Below are 20,538 nucleotides of genomic sequence, written 5' to 3'. Positions count from 1 at the left end.
TGTGTTGAACACATAACCATGAAATATCAAAGAAAGTTATATTTGAATATGCTCTACATGAATGTGGATATGGATTCAAAGTCTTCATTAACAAAGGATGAGATAACTCAATGAGATTACATGCTTATGGAGATTGGTGTCATCAAATTCCATATTTCTACATGTGTAGAGTTCAAGAATTTGAATGAAATGTGTTTGCTGCCATATTTTTGTGAGTTTGAGATTATTGTTTATAATAAGAGTTCAATGGTGAATGTTAATAAACAATTCAAGAGTTATTGTTATACTTCTTTTGTTTGTAAAATTATTAATCATCATGAGAGATATGGTAATTGTAAAATTAACCATAATAATATTAGGGTTAAGACATTTTATGTTGAGATCATTGCACTTCTAAATGAATTTAATTGGGTCACTCTAATTGATGATGAGATCTTAGTGACCTAGATTAAATTCAATGCATTCAATGAGGAATGCATTGTAACCCTAATTGAGAATAATGCATTCAATGAGGAATGTATGATAACCCTAAAGACAATTGACATAGTTCATGCATGTAGTGATGAGACTAATACAACCTTAAGAGAAGGTGAAAATGTCAATGCAATTGATGATAAGATCTTTGCAAAAGAAAGTGAAGATACTAAGGTCAATGCATTTGATGATGAGATCATTGCAAACCTAAGTAAGAATACGAAGGCCAATGCATTTAATGATAAGATCATTGCAACCTTGAGTGAAGTTAATGAAACCCAAGGAAAGGTGCAAGGATGGTGGTATGATACTTGTGCCACCATTCATGCAACCTATGATAAGACTCTTTTCCAAACCGCTGAAAGTGCAAAGGTGGGACTTGAAGTCCAATGGGAAATGAAAAGAGATCCAAGATACCTGGAAGGGGTTGCATTGATGTGTTCCTCACTAATGGAAAGAAAGTGACCCTAACTAATGTGTTCTATATTCTCAATATGAATAGAAACATTATAAGGGGAAGTCTATTGAGTAAATTCAGTATCTGATAAGTTCGTTTTAGGGTCATTTTAGAGTATGTTTTTATAGCGGTTTTGAGTCAAATTGTGAGTTTTGTACGGTATTATGCTTGTGTTTGTTTTGTTTTCGGGTTTTTTCTATGAATCGCGGGATGGAATGGACAGAAGCGGAGCTGGTGGACAAAAATGGGCAATTTTATGATATTTGTAGTAATTTGTCATTAGTTCTTATCATCCGAGGGAAGTCAAGATGATTTGAGGTGGAGAAAAGTGCTGAAAAGTGAAAATTGAGCATATGAGGAATTAGGGTCGCGACTTAGTTGAGCAAGCCCAGCCCTATTAGGGTTGGCATAATTTTTTCATTTGTTTATTTAATCAACTATTAAGACAAGATATTTATTCCAACATAAATATCAGTTAATTCAAAATTAACTTTGTTGATGCAACTTTTCACCAATAGTGTATTAGGAAATAGTAAGGTAGATTAGTGCTTAGAAATAAACCGTGATGAAAAATGAAATGAATTTACAAGAACACAAATCTTTTACGTGGTTCAGTGGTTAAAATCCACCTAGTCCACGAATCTATATTATTGTTGTTTCACTCTCTGTTTCAGCAGAGTTTCAGTATTACAGAATAATGGCCCCTTTTCCTGTCCAATATTCTCAGTATTTATAGAGAAATTCCATGGACAAGTTTGGGTAACCGTGTGAGTCAATCACGCATATACATATTTATTACTTTTAATACATATATTTCCCATTTATAATGGGATATGATTTGATCATACAGTAAATATTCTCCTAATATCTGGGACATTAAATATGACAACCTGGTCATAAATAACCGTATAATGGGATTCTGAGTCTCCAGGGTTCCTTGAGTATGCAATATTTTCGAATTAGCACGAGTCGAACATCTCCTCCAAGCTCGTATTTTGAATGTCGTTTGAATATTATGAGCTCACAATTCACAACCTTCGTGTTTGTAGCTCAGGTTAAACCCAGGACGCCTAACACCACACGTGCCCATGTGAAACTGGAGTTGCTTACGTAGATAATAAGCAAATATCATTCCCTTGGTTATTTCTCCGTATATTTATTTGTCAGCTGTACCCGAATTAAGTGACTGACTTGAGCTAAAATTAGGGTACAACAAACTTTATCTTAAAATAACAATATTAAATTAAATAAATAAATATCATATTATAAATAAGATATTTACTATTATCTCTCTTTATATTAATCCAAACAAGATTAATATTAATTTTAATCTATAGTTTTTCAAAATAAAAACTATATAGTTAAATAATTAATTAATTCACAATTAATCAATTACCCACAATTATCAAATAATTATTTCCTTGCCCTGGAAAATTAATTCCTTTGCAATTTAGTCATTTCTCTTAACAAATCTTTCTTTTGACATCCTCACCCTTGACAGTATAGGACAGAGGTGATCTGGGGATCATGGACCTATAATACGAAGCTCCAATAAACCAGATCATTAATTAAACTCTTTAGTCTAATAATCTTATTTATTAATTCCATGATTACTCCACTATAAATATGAAATTGCACTCTAAGTATTTATAGAATTATATTTACAAAGTTTTCTCTAGTAGTCCATTGATATAATCAATATATGTAGTTCTGTCCTCCATTATTTGTTCCTTAATTAGAGCTAGTCAAAATTACCGTTTTACCCTTTTAATTACCTCTCGATCCTTAAGTACCATTAATTCACTAGCGAATAATTAATCTATAATCTAATTATAGATTTGAACTTAATAACTATTCAGTTCCAGAATCAACTCTTAAGAGAACCAATATTTGATTCGTTAGGATAGTATGGATTCCAATATTGTAATTCATGTTCCCAACCATTCATGATATTGAATCTCCAAAACAAAAGTCATTAGCCTCATTATTCTAAGAGACCTTAACGAGTGAATCAAAAGATCCAATAAACATAAACACGAGTTCATGAATACTCATGATTTAGACTGATCTACAAATGATCATCTATTATGACAAGAATTAAATCTTTACGTCAAACGACAAGTTTATAAAGATAATTCATTCTCATCGGTCATGTCATATATAATCTCTATTATATACAACACCTTTACTAAGATGTCTATCCACATCAGTAATTCGAATCTAGATTACTTGCATCTCGTGTGCTTAGCAAACCATACTAGTAACCATTCATTAAAGATTCCTTACTATAATATGTTACTGACTATTTTATTCATTATATATGATCTTAATTCTCTCGTACTAATACAAGATCATATTCTCATAAATGAATAGAGAATTTTCTTGATATTATTATATAATTAATTCAAATAATAATTATAACATTCAAATATAATAAAATTGTACTTTTATTTAAAACCAATAAAATGTCTTTACATGCTTTTAGGGCATTAATCCTAATAGGTCGTCCCATGGAGAAAAACCTGGTCGGATGCCAGCTTTTAGGGCCATCAACTGCTGCCATTATCGACCTTTTTGGTCCTTGTAACCTCCTCCTTAAAGAGTTTTATGTACGCTTTAAGGGTCTCCAAAGGCCCTTGCTAGATGTTGGCCAAAGCATTGACCTCAAAGTGCACCTTTCGAGAACCTATAAATTGTCTTCGGAATGCGGCATAGAGTTAGTGCCAGGAATGGATTGATCCAGACCAGTGCTTCTTGAACCATTCGTCTGTAGGTCCCGTTAAGGTTAACGGGAAGACGTGGCATCCTGCATCCTTGGAGACGCGGTGTATCGACATCAATCTTTTGAACTTTGATAGATGGTCGAAGGGGTCTGTGGCTCTGCTGTAGGGAGTGATGTCTGGCATCTTGAACCCTCAAGGTAACAGGGCTTCGACAATGTGTAGGGCACACAACTCCCCCTCTTCATCCTCCGAGTCAGAGTCTTGTCCTTGCTTCCGAGCCATATTTAACATGATCTTTTTGAAACTTTCCAATTTTGCATGGAGAGGATCATGGCTAACACTTCGTGCCAGATATGCCCTTTGGTCGGGCATAGTTTCTCGCCTCTGAGCATTAAGATTGTCTCGGAGGTTTGGTTCTGGTTGTGGTGGTCTCTATGGGAGGTCCTTGAGATTCGCTCGGTTCGTGCGAGCATTCAGGTTGTCTCGCAGGTCGGGCTGTGTGTTGCGGTGATAGTCGTCCTCGGGAAATCTCACTTTTATTTCTCCCTCGGAGTCAACGTATTCATTGTTAATCGAGACATTTATTCCTTGTCCTGCTGCTGTTTTTCTGTTTCTGCTGAATAGGCCAAGGGAATTGACATAAACATTTACAATTTTCTTGGTTAAAACATTATGCGGTAGTTTCTAATTAATGCAAAAAATTGCATTTTTTTAGCTTTTGTGGTAGTGGAACACTAATGCAAACAAGCCTGACATTTGTGTCAGTGGGACACTAATGCAAACCTGACATTTGTGTCAGTGCTAAACCGACTCAAATGCCTGGCATTAGCGTTAGTGGAGCACTGATGCAAATCTGACATTTGCGTCAGTGCCCCACTGACTCAAATGCCAGATTTGCATCAATGCACCATTGACGCTAATGCCAGGTTGGTTTGAGTCATGGGAGTTCGCGTCACTTTTAAATCTGACGCAAAATTTCAATTGTGGCAGTTGGGAACTGACTCAAATGACCTTTTTTTGTAGTAGTGCTTCTCTTCTGCTGGCTCCACGCCCAGGGTTTCCTTGGGGCTGGGGAGGCATTGAAGGGAATCCTCCTTTGGGCTTGATGCGATCTGTCGTGACATGCTTGGGCGGAATGCCCTAGGCTCCACGTGTTGGAAAAATAATCAGAGTGCACAACAAAATTGGCATGGTGGGCCCAATTTTATTAACATAAAAAATTTCCATCTCTCATATAAACATTTTATATGTTCAAGAAAACATCTAGACAGAAACATTAATATGAAATATCATTAATCATGCAACATATATATATATAACTTTACACATACTTATATATATCATATGCACATTTATACAAATATCCAAGAACATAAATATTTACTTCTTGAAGCCTATCAAGTGTCCTTGAGTCTTTTTGTATATATATAACAATCTTCCTATCCAACGCTTGAGTATTCAAACCACGATCTTCTGGAGTGTTCTCTACATCTCAAAATGTTGTGGGCACATAGAGAACGAGTGTTTGTAATTTAGAAATCACAAATATATCTCAACACATGAGAATTTGGATTATGACTTGAGAAATGTTAGAATAAAAGAAGAATATGACAATTTCTTGTTTGACAAATTCTGAAACTTTTTCTGAATTTTCACTGTCTTGTTTTTTTTTCTTGTTATTACATAATATATATATAGAGATTATATATACCTTATTATTCATAATAATAACAGTAATATATTAATAATATCATAATGATGATAGAAATTGATTTAGGTAAATATATAACATACCAAATTTGAAAAAAAATATTTAAAAAATATTAATTAATTAAATAAAATAAAATAAAAACAACACAGATACTTTATCTGCACTGTCTTACACGCATGACACAGTCCTGGACTGTGCCATGCGTGTAGCAGTATTCCCTTTTCAGGTATATTGTTTTTTTTCTTTTATTTATTTATTTAATTAAAATCAATCATTCCCAAAAAATATGGTATTATATTTTTTAAAGACATTGAGTATATTTACTGCAAAAAAAAAAAAGATTGGGTATAAAAGTGCAATATTTTGAAAGCATTGGGTATTTTAGCTGCCATTTACTTTAATTTTTTTATAAACTTTTTTATATATATATATATGTGTGTGATACTATTAAATTTAATTATTTTTATTTTTTAATGGATCAAATATTTTAAAAAATATAATATTTAAAAGAATTACAAAAAAATAAAGAAGCTAATATATGGTATAATCTAAATGTTTAAGGTAAAGTAGGAAAAAAAGTGTTTTGGTGAGGTTTTTAAAAATATAGAGTAGAACACTTATTATGAGTGCTTTAAGAAGTCCAATTTTTTTAAAAGTATCACTTATGTCTCAAAATTTTATTTGATATAATTTCCAAATTTACTAAGGCTGCGTTTGGTAAAATTTTTGTTTTAAAATTTTTTAAACTCAACAATAGAAATATAATTTTGTTTTATGTTTTTTGTTTTTTATAAAATAAAAATGCGTTTGATAACCATTTTGTTTTCTGTTTTTTAAAATAAAAATAAAAATGTGTTTGGTAACTTTTAATTTTATTTTTTTGTTTAAAAAATAAAAAATAAAAAAACATGTTTGGTAAACATTTTTTTTTTGAATTTTGAATTTTTATTTTCATTTTCTAAACTAAAAAATAAAAAGATTTTTTGTGACCACTATTTATTATCTTAAAATAAAAAATAAGAAAATTATAGTAAAAAAAAATCATATTAATAATATCCAAGTAATCTCAAATTTCAAAACTTAATATCTATCCATGAGATAACATAAAATCAATAAAGTCTACATAGTAAAATAAAAAGTATGAACTGATAATTGTCTAAACTTAAAGTAAAGTATTAAACGAGTCATAACAATCAACTAATGTATTTACTCAATCTCACTATCGTTGACTAGCTCTTCATATATGATCAGCAATTTCATCACGAACATGAGCCATTTCACGTATATGAGTTATAGAGATACTGAACTCTACACTATCAGTCAAAGTTCCATCCGTGCTTTGTAAAGTAGTGGCCTGTACTTCAGAATTTCCTTCACCTCCATCAAAATATACATCTGCTTCTGCATTTTTCCTTATAAAATTGTGAACCCCACAACAAGCAATGACAATGTACTTTTGTCTTATTTCCCTTTAAAACTTCTTCTTCCATAAGTTCAATGAAAATTTCTTCATGCCTTTGAGTCTAATCAGAAGCCTCATCATTATTCTCAATAATAAGAACTTCATTATCAACACCTACCATCTAGGTAAGACTTAATGATTCAATAAGAATTCTAAATGCAAATACAAGACTATTCCAAAAGAAACAACCACATTTCAAGAACAGCAATAAGAAATTAGATTTATGCCATATATTTGCTATCTAAAAACAACAACAGAGACTATTCCTAAATGTAAATGCCCTGATGTACTGATGGATGTAAATGCCCTGTGATATTCTTTCTAGAAAGGGGTGCCACTGTTAAATCTTGACCTGTATTCAACGCATAATGATTTTTCAATAAGCACATAAAAATCGAAAACTAAGTCCTAATAATGTTAAAATTACTGAATTCATGACACATTAACTCACTAATTAATTTTATCAATCTATTCAAAAAACTTTATTATATAAAATTTAATTTTCATACAATTTAGTAGAACAAGGCCCCCACCATATCAAAAAGGGTTCCACTAAACAAGATTTTCTAAGATCTCTGCCTTCTATCATTTTCAATGGAGGATATGACATTACCCACTTCTCAAGGCTTTGTTTTGGAATTAAAGTCTAATCAAGACAGCTCCTTTCTCTCAACTAAAGTAAGAAGATAAAATGTGAGTGGCTTAATGATCAATGTAAATTCCTAGAATTCAGATAAAGGTCAATTAGAAAACATTATCTTATTTAAAGCACCTCCCTAAACACCATAAAATTTAGAGATAAGATCATAATATCAGAGATCTAAAAAAAGAGACAATAAATGTTTGTATAGACAAATTGACATTATGACCTAATTAATCTGTCTGGACTTGTGATGTGACCTATTGACATTTACTAACACCATGATCTTAAGGCTCTAAAAGGGTAGTTACTGTATACTCAGTAACAGCAAGAAACAGTTCAAGATCTAACACTCCCCTATGGATTAATCATCTGTATTCCAATAAAAAACATAACTTTACCTCACAAAAAGCTAATAGGGATGATAGATAAGGGATAAATGAGGAAGAAGCAGCCAGACAGAAGAACCTGAATAAGAGTATAACTCTGGCACAGGATCTAAAGGTTTTTAAGGCTACAATTGGAAGACAAGAGAATCTAGTGGAAAATCTTAAACTCAAAGTTCGAGCAGTTGCTGTGCTGATGGGGTGTTCAAGGGAAAAGAGATAAAGAAGATTCTTACATGTCATGCATGACTATCCTGTCTATATCAGAACAAACCAAATTTATATCTAATGAAGTTAATAATATTATGTTATTACTGACCTATATCCTATCTATTAGAACAAACCAAATTTTATGTTACTAAACTTGATAGTTTAAATGAGTACTTGTTAGTTTTATGCTATATGGAACTAAATACATATATGCATACACATAAATATATATATATATATATAAATAGAGAGAGAGAGAGTAAGACAGACTTCAGACCAGAGAATTGTTTTCTATTTATAAGCATTAAGATTTGAAATTTCGCTCACATTTTCAATGCAAAAAAATGAGGCTAATCCCACCACTATACTGTCTAATTTTAAAATAAGAACTACCAATTACAAGTTAACTATGCCAAAACAGAGTCTACTCTACTATGAAAAGAAAAACATGAGCATTGTCATAGAAAAAACATCAAGCATTTAAAATTAATAAAGTAGCAACAGCAGCACAAACACAATACAAGTTCCAGTTTACACAGAAGCCTCGTTCAATATCACATGTAGTCTCAACAGGAAAAGCACCCCAATATTTAGAACAAATATATATAAAAACGTAATGTCAATACATAAATGTAATAAACTTAAAAGTGATAAAAAAAGATAATGAATCAAAGTAATGAATCACAACTCAACAACTAAGGACAATGCAATACATCAAACATATTAGAAAAAGGAAAAACAACTCAAAGCCTTCAATAAAAAACACAACTCCATAACATTGATACATACAACTCAAAGCATAAGGAATGAAACACCAATTGCCAAACCAGATATTCATCAAAGTCAAAAGTATGAATCATATACTAAATATACAACAAAATTAACCAAACAAAAGGCCTCAAAACAATGGATCATAATTAATCCTTCAGATTAGTGAGAATTTAATCAACATAGTTTATAATAATATACCTTAAAGTCACCAAGCCAAACTGTCTAAAACACTAAAAGCCACCAATCCACCAAGCTAATCAATCTGAAACAATCGAATTTGAAACCAAATTAATACTATAAATGGATTAGAAACCACAAAATCGATACATAAATTGGTTAATTAAATCCCATAACATTCTAATATTTAGTTTTGTAATTAAGTCCTCACTTCCTTCCCCACATGGCTCTCCTTCACCATTACAGCCTCAACATCCCTACAAACACCTTCTTTCGTAAACAACCCATCTTCATCCCCTTTCTCAATCACAACTCCAACTTTAAGGTCATCACTCATAATCATAGCATTGATAAACTGATCTCCAATATTTGGGACCAAAACCAATCGACACCCATTCACCATACCCTCCAGCAAAGACCCACAACCACAATGAGTCACAACGCCGCCAATGGGTGAAATCAAAGAAGATGATTTGGGGTTTGAGGTTTTGACGAGAAGCTTCGAGTTGGGGGCGAGTGAGATCCATGGAGGTCATGAGAAACAAGATGAGATGGTAAGGAACGTCGGCGATGGTTTCAGCACCGGGTGGGAGGAAATAAGAGAAATACAAAAGCAATTTCAATGGCACAAACCTAAAATTGAAAATGACAGAAAATCATACCTTAATAATAGAAATTACCATTATTGGGCTCTATGGATTGAGGAAGGTGAAGAAGAAGCCATTACTAAGCTCAGTTGATTGAGGAAGGTGAAGAAGAAGCCATTACTTAACGAAGGTGAGGAAGACGAGAGAGTCGAAATACGTTTTAATTTTTTTTTAAAAGCTTCAAAATTATATTTTTAAAATTTAATTAATTTTCAAATTTAAATTAAAAAAAATAAAAATAAAAATAAAATTGTATTATCAAACGTGTTTCCTAATCATATTTTTTATATTTTTAATTAAAAAAAATAAAAAATCATTTTTTTAAGGGTTACTAAACGGGCCTAAATATGTAGACATAATTATTTGAAGTTAGAAAATAATTAAGAGAATGTGCAACAAAAATTAATTTATGAACTAGTTTTATGCTAAATGATTGATGGGTCATAAATCATTTTATATTATGCATTCCGTAAACAATTTTATTAACTAAAATGATGCATGTGATACGCAACCTAAGTCCTCTTTAGTGATTTGATAAAAAAAAAAACAAACAAAACAAAACCCTCAAATTCTGGTAGGCCCAACACGACTTTTGTTCGGGTCGGTTTTGAGTTTGTATTCATATACACATTTGAATTCGGGTTGAGCCTGATATTTTTATTGAAAAAAAGGATTGGTTTCTAGGGCTGAGCATTGAGCGGGTTGGTCGGGTTACAAGACATTTTTACCAGTCCAATGTTATAATCGGGTTAGCAAAAGTGACCCGTAACTTGCCCAATTAAGAAATTTTTTTTTTAACCCGTCCAATAATTTGAGCGGGTTGGTCGGGTTAACCTGCCCAAATCGAAATTGTATTTTTTTTTGGGCGGGTTGGTCGGGTTGGGCGGGTCAACCCGCCAAAACAAAAGTGGTATTTTTTTTTTTACATTTTTTTCTTTTAAATACTAGTACTAATAATGTGAAATTTATCTTTTTAAACTTAAAACAAAATTTTAAAGTTATAGTAAAAAAATTAAAATAAAACTTAATTAATTTATATAGTTATTTGAATATATTAAAAATAATAAATTTTTAATTGGGCAAGTTGGGTTATATTGGGCGATTTAAATTTTAGTTGGTTTATTCAGGTTGCATTTTTTGGCGATTTTTTCAGATTGGTTTGGGCGGATTATTCGGCTAGGGCGGGTTGTAAAAATTTCTCCACAACCCTACTGATTTCTATGTAACCCTAGTTTCTATCTAACCCTAGTCTCCCCCCTCTCGCTCAGATCTCTCGCACGACTATTACCCCCTTCCACCTCGACTAGTCCCTCCCCTACGGCCCTCCCTAGTCCCTTCTCTCTAACTCCCCGTCTCGCCGGCGGCGCTAACCAGATCAGACCACGCAGACGCATTCACGCACCCCAGGCCCAGCCACCATCCTTCTTGGAGTCGGAGCCCTCTCACACTTAAAGAACATCCACTGTGACGGTCTCGGTGGTGAGTACTCTCTCTCTCTCTACTTGGAAAAGAATTGATTGAAGTTTGAAGGCGGTCATAAAATTATGTTTGTTTAGAAAAATTTGTGTATATATGCTTAATGCTGAAAGTTAATGTGATATGCTGAGATTTTAGTGACAGTTTTTATTTTTGTGGATATACAGATTGGAGCGGACTAGTCTATAGTCATTGACTCATTGTGGTGAGTTTGAGAAGAAGGTGGATAAATTCGAAGAGTTTGCTTATACTTTGAAGCTTGAGAAGCTTGAGGTAAATCTATTATCTTTTTGCTACAGTGGATTATATATAGGATTGTGTGTTGCTCTTCATTAATAAATTTTTGGGCTCTTTATCTGGATTTCTTGGTTGTTTGTTGATGATATGTTTTGATAATGATATTTTTTTATCTGAGATTTATTAATGTGATTGAACTGAAAATGCCACCTATTCTAATTTTTTCCATAATCACCTGTTCTTTTGCAATCGATTACTTCTTCTTTCATATCTACTTCTGTATTTTTGTAATATGTCGATGCGACTTCTATTTGAAAGTCTCTGATTTCAATCATGAAGTCTTTTTCTATGTATGTGTTTGGGTATGGGAGTTTATTTTTTTCTTTTCTATTATGAGGTTCTTTATCTTAAAATGGCTAATTCTCTTGATGATATGGTTAACTCTTTGTTTTTATCACTTAATTTTACTTCTGCTGAGAATGAAATTTATACTCTTTCTGGAAACTCTTTTTGAAAGTCCTAACCAATCGTCCTTTTTAATAAGGAAGCCTTCAAAAAAAATTATGTCTAATCTCTGGAAGGGACGATTTTCTGTAATCATTTCTGATGCTGAACAAGGTCTTTTTTCTGGCTGAGTTTGGCTGTGAGGGGGAGGGGAATCGTGTAATATAGGGGTAACTATGGCACTTTGCTCAAAATCTCATTATCATGGAAATTCCAAGTCATAATTTTGTCATTATGCTTGAGTCCATAATTCATGCCCCTTTCTGGGTTCAAGTGTAGAATTCCTTTTCTTAAGAGATCTCCTGAGTTAGCTAACTTGATTGGTACTGTGTTGGGTAAGTTTCTTGAAATGGAGGAGTCTTCTCTTAGGGAATCTTGGGGGCCTTATATGAGGGTTAAGGTGTAATTAGATACTACCAAACCATTGCCTAGAGGTGTTGGGATTCTGTTTCCTACTATAGAAAAACCAGTTTGGCATGAACTTAAGTATGAGTTACTTCCAGATTTTTGCCTTTATTGTGAGTGTTTGGGACATGTTTATATTTACTGTTGTTCTTATCTGGAGTTAAGGAAATTAATCTTTTATAAATAAAAAAAATCAAGTAGATAAAGAGAGTATAATTGTTTTATTAGTGAAGAAGGAGGCTGTGAACCAAAATCAAATCAAAACATTGAAATTTTGGGAGAGATGGAGAAGGGAAAGGGAGTGATGGGTGGAGGTCGTAGATGGGCCGTTGACTTCTCGGACTACTCTAGTTCCCCTTCTTCCCGCGATATTCCTGATCCTCCTGGTTTCTCTCGTGCCTCCCTCGATCAGGTTTTATTTTTATTTTATTTTTTAATTTTTTATGGGGTTTGATCTTTTTGATGAAATATTTTGTGGTTTAGATTTTGATTTTTGGGTTTTGTTTAGGATGATTCTGCTGTGAGTCGCCAGAAGAAGGATGCTGAAGCTACTTGGAAATCCCAGGTATGATTTCTTATTCAATTTTTATATTTAATTTGTTTATTTTTGTGTTGATTTTCTAGTGTGGTATGTGGAAGAAGTCAAATGATTAACCTTGGAAAAAAAATGACAATTTTCAATTTCACTCTAGCTCTTGCTGAGATTTAGATCTAATCTAAGCAGCTGTTTCGTCCGATCGAGTATTTGCTCATTTTACTGCAAAACTTAAATTAAATACATAATAATAATTGATGGACTATCTTTTGCATTGGGAAGATTTTATTTGTGTAGCAAGTAGATTGAGTTGTTGGACTGCGTTGGATCAGCCAACTTGGCGTTTGATTTTTCTGTTGTCGTGGAGTTTTCTAGTGAATTTTCCCCTTGATATTGAAGGGTTTTGATGAACTGGATCAAGAACTCGTTAATCTAACTCGTGGTATCATTTTTTGTTTCAACAGAAAACTTGGGAGGTGGCACAGGCTCCCTTTAAAAATTTGATGATGATGGGATTCATGATGTGGATGGCTGGAAGTACAGTGCATTTGTTTAGCATTGGAATTACTTTCTCTGCTCTTTGGCAGCCCATTAGCGCCTTACAGGGCGTGGGAAAGGGTAAGGATATGCATAAATTATTTTCTAGTGTTTGTTTTCCGTGTCTCTGTGTTTTAATCTGTAATAACATAGCAAGAAATATTATTTATAAGGTAAGTCTGTAAGTATATAAGAAATTGGAGGGTAATCTACACTTTCAAAATGCAAATGAATTCATTTAGATGATGTAGCTACTTAGATATAACATTTCCATTCAGAATTACTTGTTGCTTTGATATATCACATTTGTATGGTTTGTAGTTATTTTGAAATCGTGCCACTTGAACTATATTTCAAGTTCTATTTACAAGGCACTTTTATGTTCTCACCGAGGTAATTCTTGTTACTTTGGTTTTGATTCCGCAGTTTTTGAGCCGTATAAAGATAGCAAGGTTGATCTTCTTGCTCCTAAGTTGTTGTTCATTGCCCTTAATTTGGGAGGTCTAGCTCTAGGTTTTTGGAAGGTGATTGTTCCACTTTCTCTCATGTTTTTTAGTTACCTTATTTTTTACTAATCCCAAGCAATCCAGTACATGTTGGATTCAGCCATTTTCTTTCAGTGATTCATACTTGAAAGTTTTTCATCTTGACAGCTTAATACTTTGGGGTTGCTTCCCACGCATGCATCAGACTGGGTTTCATCCTTAGCCCCTGCTCAGGTACAATTCTTCTTGTACTGATGACTAGCTGCTTTTGGCTATTTGTTTGATGTATTGTTGGAGATGTGAATAGTAGAGATTGGTTTGCCTAAATAAGAAAATGAACTTCAAGTTAGTTTAAAGTTTGGTTTTTTTATTCTTCATTTTAATGTGTTGTTTACTCTTTAATTGCATTTAGGCCATTGGCAAGTGTTGTTTTTCTTAACATATGATTCCATTAATACCATGTTACCTAGCACTATGTAAGGTGTGAGGACCCAATTTCAAACTCAAGTTTGCAAAACGAATTAACTAGTTGGTTTTGTCAATAGCTAGTCTTTGGGTGGCTTACAAGGTCTGCATCTATAAACATTGTCTTGTCTAAATTTCAGGAGGTTGAGTATTCAGCTAGTGGCCTTCCTCTACGTTGATTTTAATGGTGATAAATTTTGGTTTAAACATGCATCAATCTCTGAACTCCATGACTGAAACATACTGGAGCAGGGGATAGACTTTTAGTGTTGTTTACTGGCTGGATGGTTCCTTGCAGAGCACGGACATGTGTCATTATTTAAAAAAAAAAAAATTAATATTGAAAGTTTATCTTATGTCAAGGAGACTAGTTTTTGTAGTAGACTTGATATCTTATTGGATAATGAAGAGGTTTTCTACTTTAGCTGATAGTATAAATGCTGTTAAAAAATCAGTCTGTTTAGATTCTCGGATGAAATACGAACAATAGTCTTGTAGTTTATGCATGAAATGTAAAAAGAGTCGATGTGTCTGTTAATTTAATTTTTTTTCTCCTTTTATTTCACACGCCATATGAAAAGTAGATAACTTCATATTGAATTATTTCTACGAGTATTATTTTGAAATTTACCCAAATTACTATATTATGGCCGCAAGGAATTTTTTTTCATTTATACGATTTATTTATTTCATTTTTACGGTGTTTACGTCCATCTTTGGAGCACCTGCAAATTTTGAAATATATAATCCATGCATAAACAAAACATTGCACCTCAATGACCTGTTCTTGGCAACATAATCCAAGTCAGCGTCGTCCATTTCTCTCTTATCCGTTGCCACCGTAGAATACTGTGCATCAACGATGACTTCCATTTCTACGGTTTTTCGGGTGAGTTAGTGTACGTATGGTACAAAACCCAGTGATCTCTAAAACCTGGAGAGTAATTTAGAGAATGGAATTATAGCAGAATCAATCCAAAAAGGTCTCCTCTATATGTTTTTATATATTAGATACAAGCTACGTGCAATATGCACATTTATTTAGTTTTATTTATAGAACTTATTAATTATTTTAATTAAATTTATATTAATGTTATATAAATTTTAAATAAATTTTCTATTTTAATTAAATAATTTATCTAGTTTTGTGTAAGTTTATGTTTGTTTTAGTTTTTGAATTTGGAAGAGATAACAATAGACTATATATTATATGTTTAATGTAATATTAAATATTATACAAATATTTTAAATTTAAGTTTCTGCTAGTTTTAAAAAAAATCAATTTGTTACTAATTGACAGTATGTTATATTATATGTTTAATATGATATTATTCTAATAAATGAGTTTAAGTTTAATTAAATTTTATTTAAGTTATAAAATATATGATTTTATTATTTTAAATAATTATTATAGTAAAATATTTAAAAAATATTATATTTTAATTTGTTTAATTATTTATTATTTTTGAATAATTATTATTGTAAAATATCTAAAAAATATCATATTTTAATTTTTTTTAATTATTTATTATTTTTAAATAATTATTATTGTAAAATATCTCAAAAGATATGTTATTTTAATTATTTATTTTATTTTATTTAAGTTTAAATATTTACAAACTACTGTTAAATATAAAAATATTCCGTTAAAGTTTACATTAAAAAAAATAAAAATCTGTTAAAATAAATTTTTTTCCTTATCTACTAGAAAATATATTATTTATTAGATCCTTTAAGCTTAAATTAACTAGTTATATATAAATTTTTAATTCTCTTGCATTTTTTTATTATTTACTCGTATATATTTATTATACTAGTTTAATTAGGAAACAAAAAAAAAAAAAATATATTCTATATAAAAGGTAGGTAGTTAATGGTTTTTCTGTTTCTTTCATTAACTTTAGGACAAATAGCTTTTATACTTCTAACCTTTTGCCCCCAAACTTTTTGGTGTTGCATAAATACCCGTAAAGTATTTGAGACAACTGAAAAATGCCCTTCTGTTATTTTTTTAACAGAACTCTAACGTGACTTATTTGAAAGGGTAAAATTGTATTTCCACAATTGGCGGGAACTCTTAAGTTACTAACTAATTATAAAAATAATAATATATATAATATTACCAGTTTTCTTACAGAGAAAGAAAAGATCAAAGAACATTTTACATTCAAAAACCAATTCTTCTTATTTCCCTAATTTTTTTTTTTGAAGACAAGCAAGGGTGAGATTTATTCATGGAAGGAGATTAAGAAAATAAAGCAGGAGATGTATTATATTGTAAATGTTCAAGTTCTACATTTTATTATATATATATATATAATTTTTTTTTAAAAAAAAAAAAAAAAAAAAAAGCAAAATCATAAACTAATGGGTTGATAAATTGGAACCATTATTGTATACTTGTCTAATCTTTGTTTTCACGTGGGTGACTAGTGAAGCCATTAATGGATGGACCCATCTAAGATTTAATAAGCAAAATAAATTATAAAGTTTCCTTTATTGAAAGTAAGACAAATATGTATGCACACGATTGATGACTGCAAGATGTCTTTTAACCGCTGCATTAAAATAGATTTAACTCTCTGCTTTGATATTTTTTTAATAAATAAAAATTAGGAGATAGCATAGAAGCTTCTGTTTTTGCTGGTTTAAGTGATTTGGGGATTGATTTTCGGCATGAAGTTGCTTGTTCTAATAAAATGGGAGCTGGATTAGGTGATTTGGGGACTAGTTCAGGGGTTGGTGGTTCAAGAATAGGCAATACATTGGCTATCAGTGATGTTGGAGAGTTTGATGAAAGTGATGATGAAGATTTAGATTATGTAGAAGACTTTGAGTACAAACAGAGTGATAATGATTTAAATGTTGATGAGAATGCAGAATTTTTTTTGAAAGGCTTACAAAAGAGGCTAATTGAGATTGATGATCTACGTTCTGGTAGAGGTAGAGGATTCAGATGATGATATCGTTTGATGGGGGAATTCTGACAGTGATGAGGATAGTAGTCAAGAAATGGTTGAAGGTAATGAGTTTAGTAAGCCAAAAAAGTTGACAAGAAAAAGGAAACTACCTCAACTACCAGAATTCAAGGGTGATGTTGATGTGGATATGCATATGTTAAAATTAGGATTAGATTTTTCTTCTGGGGTAGTGTTTAAGCAAGTTGTTAGAGAGTATGCTATATTGAACGGTAAAGATATAAATTGCCCATGGGTTTGCTTTGCTTCGAAGGTAGATGAGTCTTCAACATTTGTGATTAAGACCTATATAGATCAACATAGATGTGCCAGGAAGAACAATAATAGGTTTGCTACCTCGAAGTGGTTAACAAAAAAGTATTTAGACCAATTCAAGATTAATGAAATCTGGCCAATCCATCCTTCATTCACAAAGTTAGTAAAGATCATATTTGGAAGGTTTCAAGGGATAAGGCATATAAAGCTAAGAAGATGGCAACAAGAATAATTGAAGGGACTTATGAAGAACAATATGCTGCTTTATATGATTATGCTGAGGAAATCAAGCACACTAACAAGGGTTCAACAGTTGAGTTTCTTGCTGAAATGGGATCTAATGGGCGACCAAGATTAAAAAAAATGTATATTTATTATGCAGGGTGTAGGATTGGTTTCAATGAAGGTTGTAGGCCAGTTTGATAAGTTAATTGTTAGATATATATTTTGCAAGTTCTTTCGTATTTGGATGATGCTAATTTGGTGTTTTAAGAGATTTTAACTTTATTTTGTAAGTTTTCGATATTTAAACTAAGTTGTAATTTTTTGTTGATAACACTGCTATATTTGATGCAATTTTTGTTTAAGAATTTTACAGGCTACAAAAAGAAGTTGGAAGATGAAGTTGAGATGTAATTCTAATGTGTTTTGAAGTCTCTAAGCATATATGGTAATGTTGCGGTGAATGAAGCTTGAGTAGCGGCTTACAAAATCAAGTGAAATAGAATTTGGAGTGTTGGTTGCGACTCAAAGAAGTGGTGGCCGCAACCTAATTGCAAGGAATTAAGATTTTGGGAACATCAAGTCTTGGCTGCAGCGAGTACTTCTTCAAGTAGTGGCCAAAATACAAATTTTTGAGAGAAACTGTGCACTGGCCCCGACCACTACTTTTCCAGGCCGCGACACGAGGTGAATTTTATCAAGTATCAAACACACTGGCCGTGACAACCACTTTTCCAGGCCACTTCCAGTCAACGTGATTTCAATTTTTAGGTTATTTTTAATTAGATTTTTAAGAGGACTATAAAGAGTTTTAGGACTAAGGTTTTGAGAAGTTTTTAATTATGAATTCTAGAGATTAGAAGAACAGAGGAGAGGAGAGGACAACAATCTTTCCTACATCAAACTAGTTTTTTCCTTCTTCTCTTTAAAACTCTTTAATTTCAATTATGATTATGTTATTAGTTATGTTTGTGATTATGGAGTAATCTTCTTTTATGTTAATGGTTATTTCAAAACCCAAAACTTGAATTCTTGATTTTCAATAATGAATGTTATTTCTTGATTTCTCCAATGTTAAATTGATTCTATTCTTCTATGATTAATGTTATGGACTATATGATATCTTGTTAGATGACCAACTAATTAGGATGTTTCATTGTTCTACTATCATCTTAAAATTACTATTCACCTAATAGTTTAGGGTTCTAAGTGTATGTGATAATTTGCAAGTGATAGTATTGCCATAGGTATTATTGATTGTGATGAAGTTTAGAACCTAGGTTAAACGAATTTTATGCTAAATTGATTTGTTGCTTAGATTAATCTATCTCCACAGAAATTAATGCTATTCCTAGGTTCAATAGATTACATGCTTCATGGATCTATTGCTTGGTATAAAGATTTAATTATTGAGCGCTTCGCCTTGATTAATTGTAATTGGGAGGTTGAGATAATTAACTGCTTCAGCGTTATCTACATGGTTAATCATTTAATTGGGAAATCAAAATAATGTTTATTATTGTTGGTCTTGAATGATTGTGGAGGGTGGAGAATGTCTCTTAATGTTTCTTTAAATCGTAATATCAACTCATTATTGATTTTATGTTTGCTATTTAAGTTTCAGTTTGAGAAAGAAATCCCTTCTTTAATTTTCGTTGTTAATTCTTGAATAATAATTTGAACGTAGTCCTCACGGGTTCGAATCATATTTATTGTTATACTGATATAATTGATAATACTAAAAAGACAATAATAATTAAATTAGACAAGGCACACGACACCCGTCAAATTTTTGGCGTCGTTTCCGGGGACTATTGTTATTCACTTTATTACTCAAATTTATTTGTTTGCAACTAATTAGTTTTTACTGTGGAATTGTTAGGTATATGTCTGGTGAAGACGATACACAAGATTGACTACAAAAAATCAAAGATTATCTTGAGGCATAGTCCGCATCACACTCTTCCAGAACTATCACTGATAAACCACTCTTTTAGCATCATTATCAACGTGTAGAGTCTGTTAAAGAGCCATTATTGTCTGACAACGAGTATGATTTTCACAATTCAGTTCGATCCTATAGAACTATGGCCCAGCAAAGGATGTTGAAAGAGTTGGCAGCGCCGGATCTTGACCAACAACCTCTTTGCATCTAGTATCCACCTTTGGATGTCAACTTTGAGTTGAAGTCGGGCCTCATTCACTTATTTCCTTCTTTCCATAGGTTGGCCGGTGAGGACCCGAATAAACATTTGAAGGACTTTCATATTGTATGTTCTAGTATGAAACTTGCTGTAGTGATTGAAGAACAAATTAAGTTGCGAGCTTTTCCTTTCTCCCTGAAGGATGCAGCTAAAGAGTGGTTGTACTATCTTCCACTCGGTACTGTTGAAACCTAGAATGTTATCAAGACTATGTTCCTGGAACGATATTTTCCAGCATCTAAATTTGGAAGCATCAGGAAAGAGATTTGCGGTATAAGACAATATATAGGGGAGTCATTGTATGAATATTGGGAGAGATTTAAGCGGTTGTGTGCTAGTTGCCCTCATCATCAGATAATTGAACAACTCCTAATCCAGTACTTTTATGAAGGATTACAATCATTGGATAGAAGTATGATTGATGCATCCAGTGGGGGTGCATTAGTTGATAAGACCCCTGCTGCAACCAGTAGCTTAATTTCTAATATGGCTGCCAACTCACAACAGTTTGGCATTCGCCAAGACCCAAATCCACCACCCAAGTCAGTTAATGAGGTGGGCAATTCAAACGAGAATC

At 32.2% G+C, this 20,538-nt stretch overlaps 1 protein-coding gene, 1 long non-coding RNA gene and 1 other non-coding gene across 5 annotated transcripts; 1 reads left to right on the top strand and 2 right to left on the bottom strand.

Moving 5' to 3' along the window:
* Positions 1 to 6,390: 6,390 nt before the first annotated feature.
* On the bottom strand, positions 6,391 to 9,830 carry LOC133823576 (uncharacterized). Its single transcript, XR_009888424.1, has 3 exons — positions 9,674 to 9,830; positions 9,033 to 9,096; positions 6,391 to 6,948 (listed from the first exon to the last, which is right to left on the bottom strand). It is a non-coding gene; the product is annotated as an uncharacterized LOC133823576 (long non-coding RNA).
* A 1,068-nt stretch (positions 9,831 to 10,898) lies between these two features.
* LOC133823574 (uncharacterized) lies at positions 10,899 to 14,845 on the top strand. Of its 3 annotated transcripts, XM_062256412.1 has the most exons (9): positions 10,899 to 11,137; positions 11,302 to 11,407; positions 12,482 to 12,506; positions 12,557 to 12,692; positions 12,789 to 12,845; positions 13,280 to 13,433; positions 13,779 to 13,876; positions 14,006 to 14,071; positions 14,443 to 14,845. In XM_062256412.1, exons 4-9 carry the CDS (start codon positions 12,564 to 12,566, stop codon positions 14,479 to 14,481), a joined length of 543 nt encoding a protein of 180 aa, XP_062112396.1. In that variant the 5' UTR covers positions 10,899 to 11,137; positions 11,302 to 11,407; positions 12,482 to 12,506; positions 12,557 to 12,563; the 3' UTR covers positions 14,482 to 14,845. The 3 variants fall into 3 exon arrangements, with proteins under 3 accessions (XP_062112396.1, XP_062112394.1, XP_062112393.1); XM_062256410.1 differs by lacking the exon at positions 12,482 to 12,506 and having other exon boundaries at positions 10,900 to 11,137; positions 12,514 to 12,692; XM_062256409.1 differs by lacking the exon at positions 12,482 to 12,506 and having other exon boundaries at positions 10,900 to 11,137; positions 12,509 to 12,692.
* Positions 14,846 to 20,210: 5,365 nt separating this feature from the next.
* On the bottom strand, positions 20,211 to 20,317 carry LOC133828286 (small nucleolar RNA R71). Its single transcript, XR_009890914.1, has one exon. It is a non-coding gene; the product is annotated as a small nucleolar RNA R71 (small nucleolar RNA).
* Between the last annotated feature and the right edge of the window lie 221 nt (positions 20,318 to 20,538).

Source organism: Humulus lupulus, chromosome 3 (assembly GCF_963169125.1).
Source record: "Humulus lupulus chromosome 3, drHumLupu1.1, whole genome shotgun sequence".
NCBI lineage: Eukaryota > Viridiplantae > Streptophyta > Magnoliopsida > Rosales > Cannabaceae > Humulus > Humulus lupulus.
The sequence above is the reverse complement of the archived record's forward strand: the minus strand, read 5'-3'. Positions and strand labels throughout refer to the sequence as shown.

Bases quoted from the DNA above. Each gene is read 5' to 3' on its own strand.
- LOC133823574 (XM_062256412.1), top strand. From the start codon at position 12,564: ATGGAGAAGGGAAAGGGAGTGATGGGTGGAGGTCGTAGATGGGCCGTT. The intron at 12,693-12,788 runs GTTTTATTTTTA...GGTTTTGTTTAG, and splicing joins CTCGTGCCTCCCTCGATCAG to GATGATTCTGCTGTGAGTCG. The intron at 12,846-13,279 runs GTATGATTTCTT...TTGTTTCAACAG, and splicing joins AAGCTACTTGGAAATCCCAG to AAAACTTGGGAGGTGGCACA.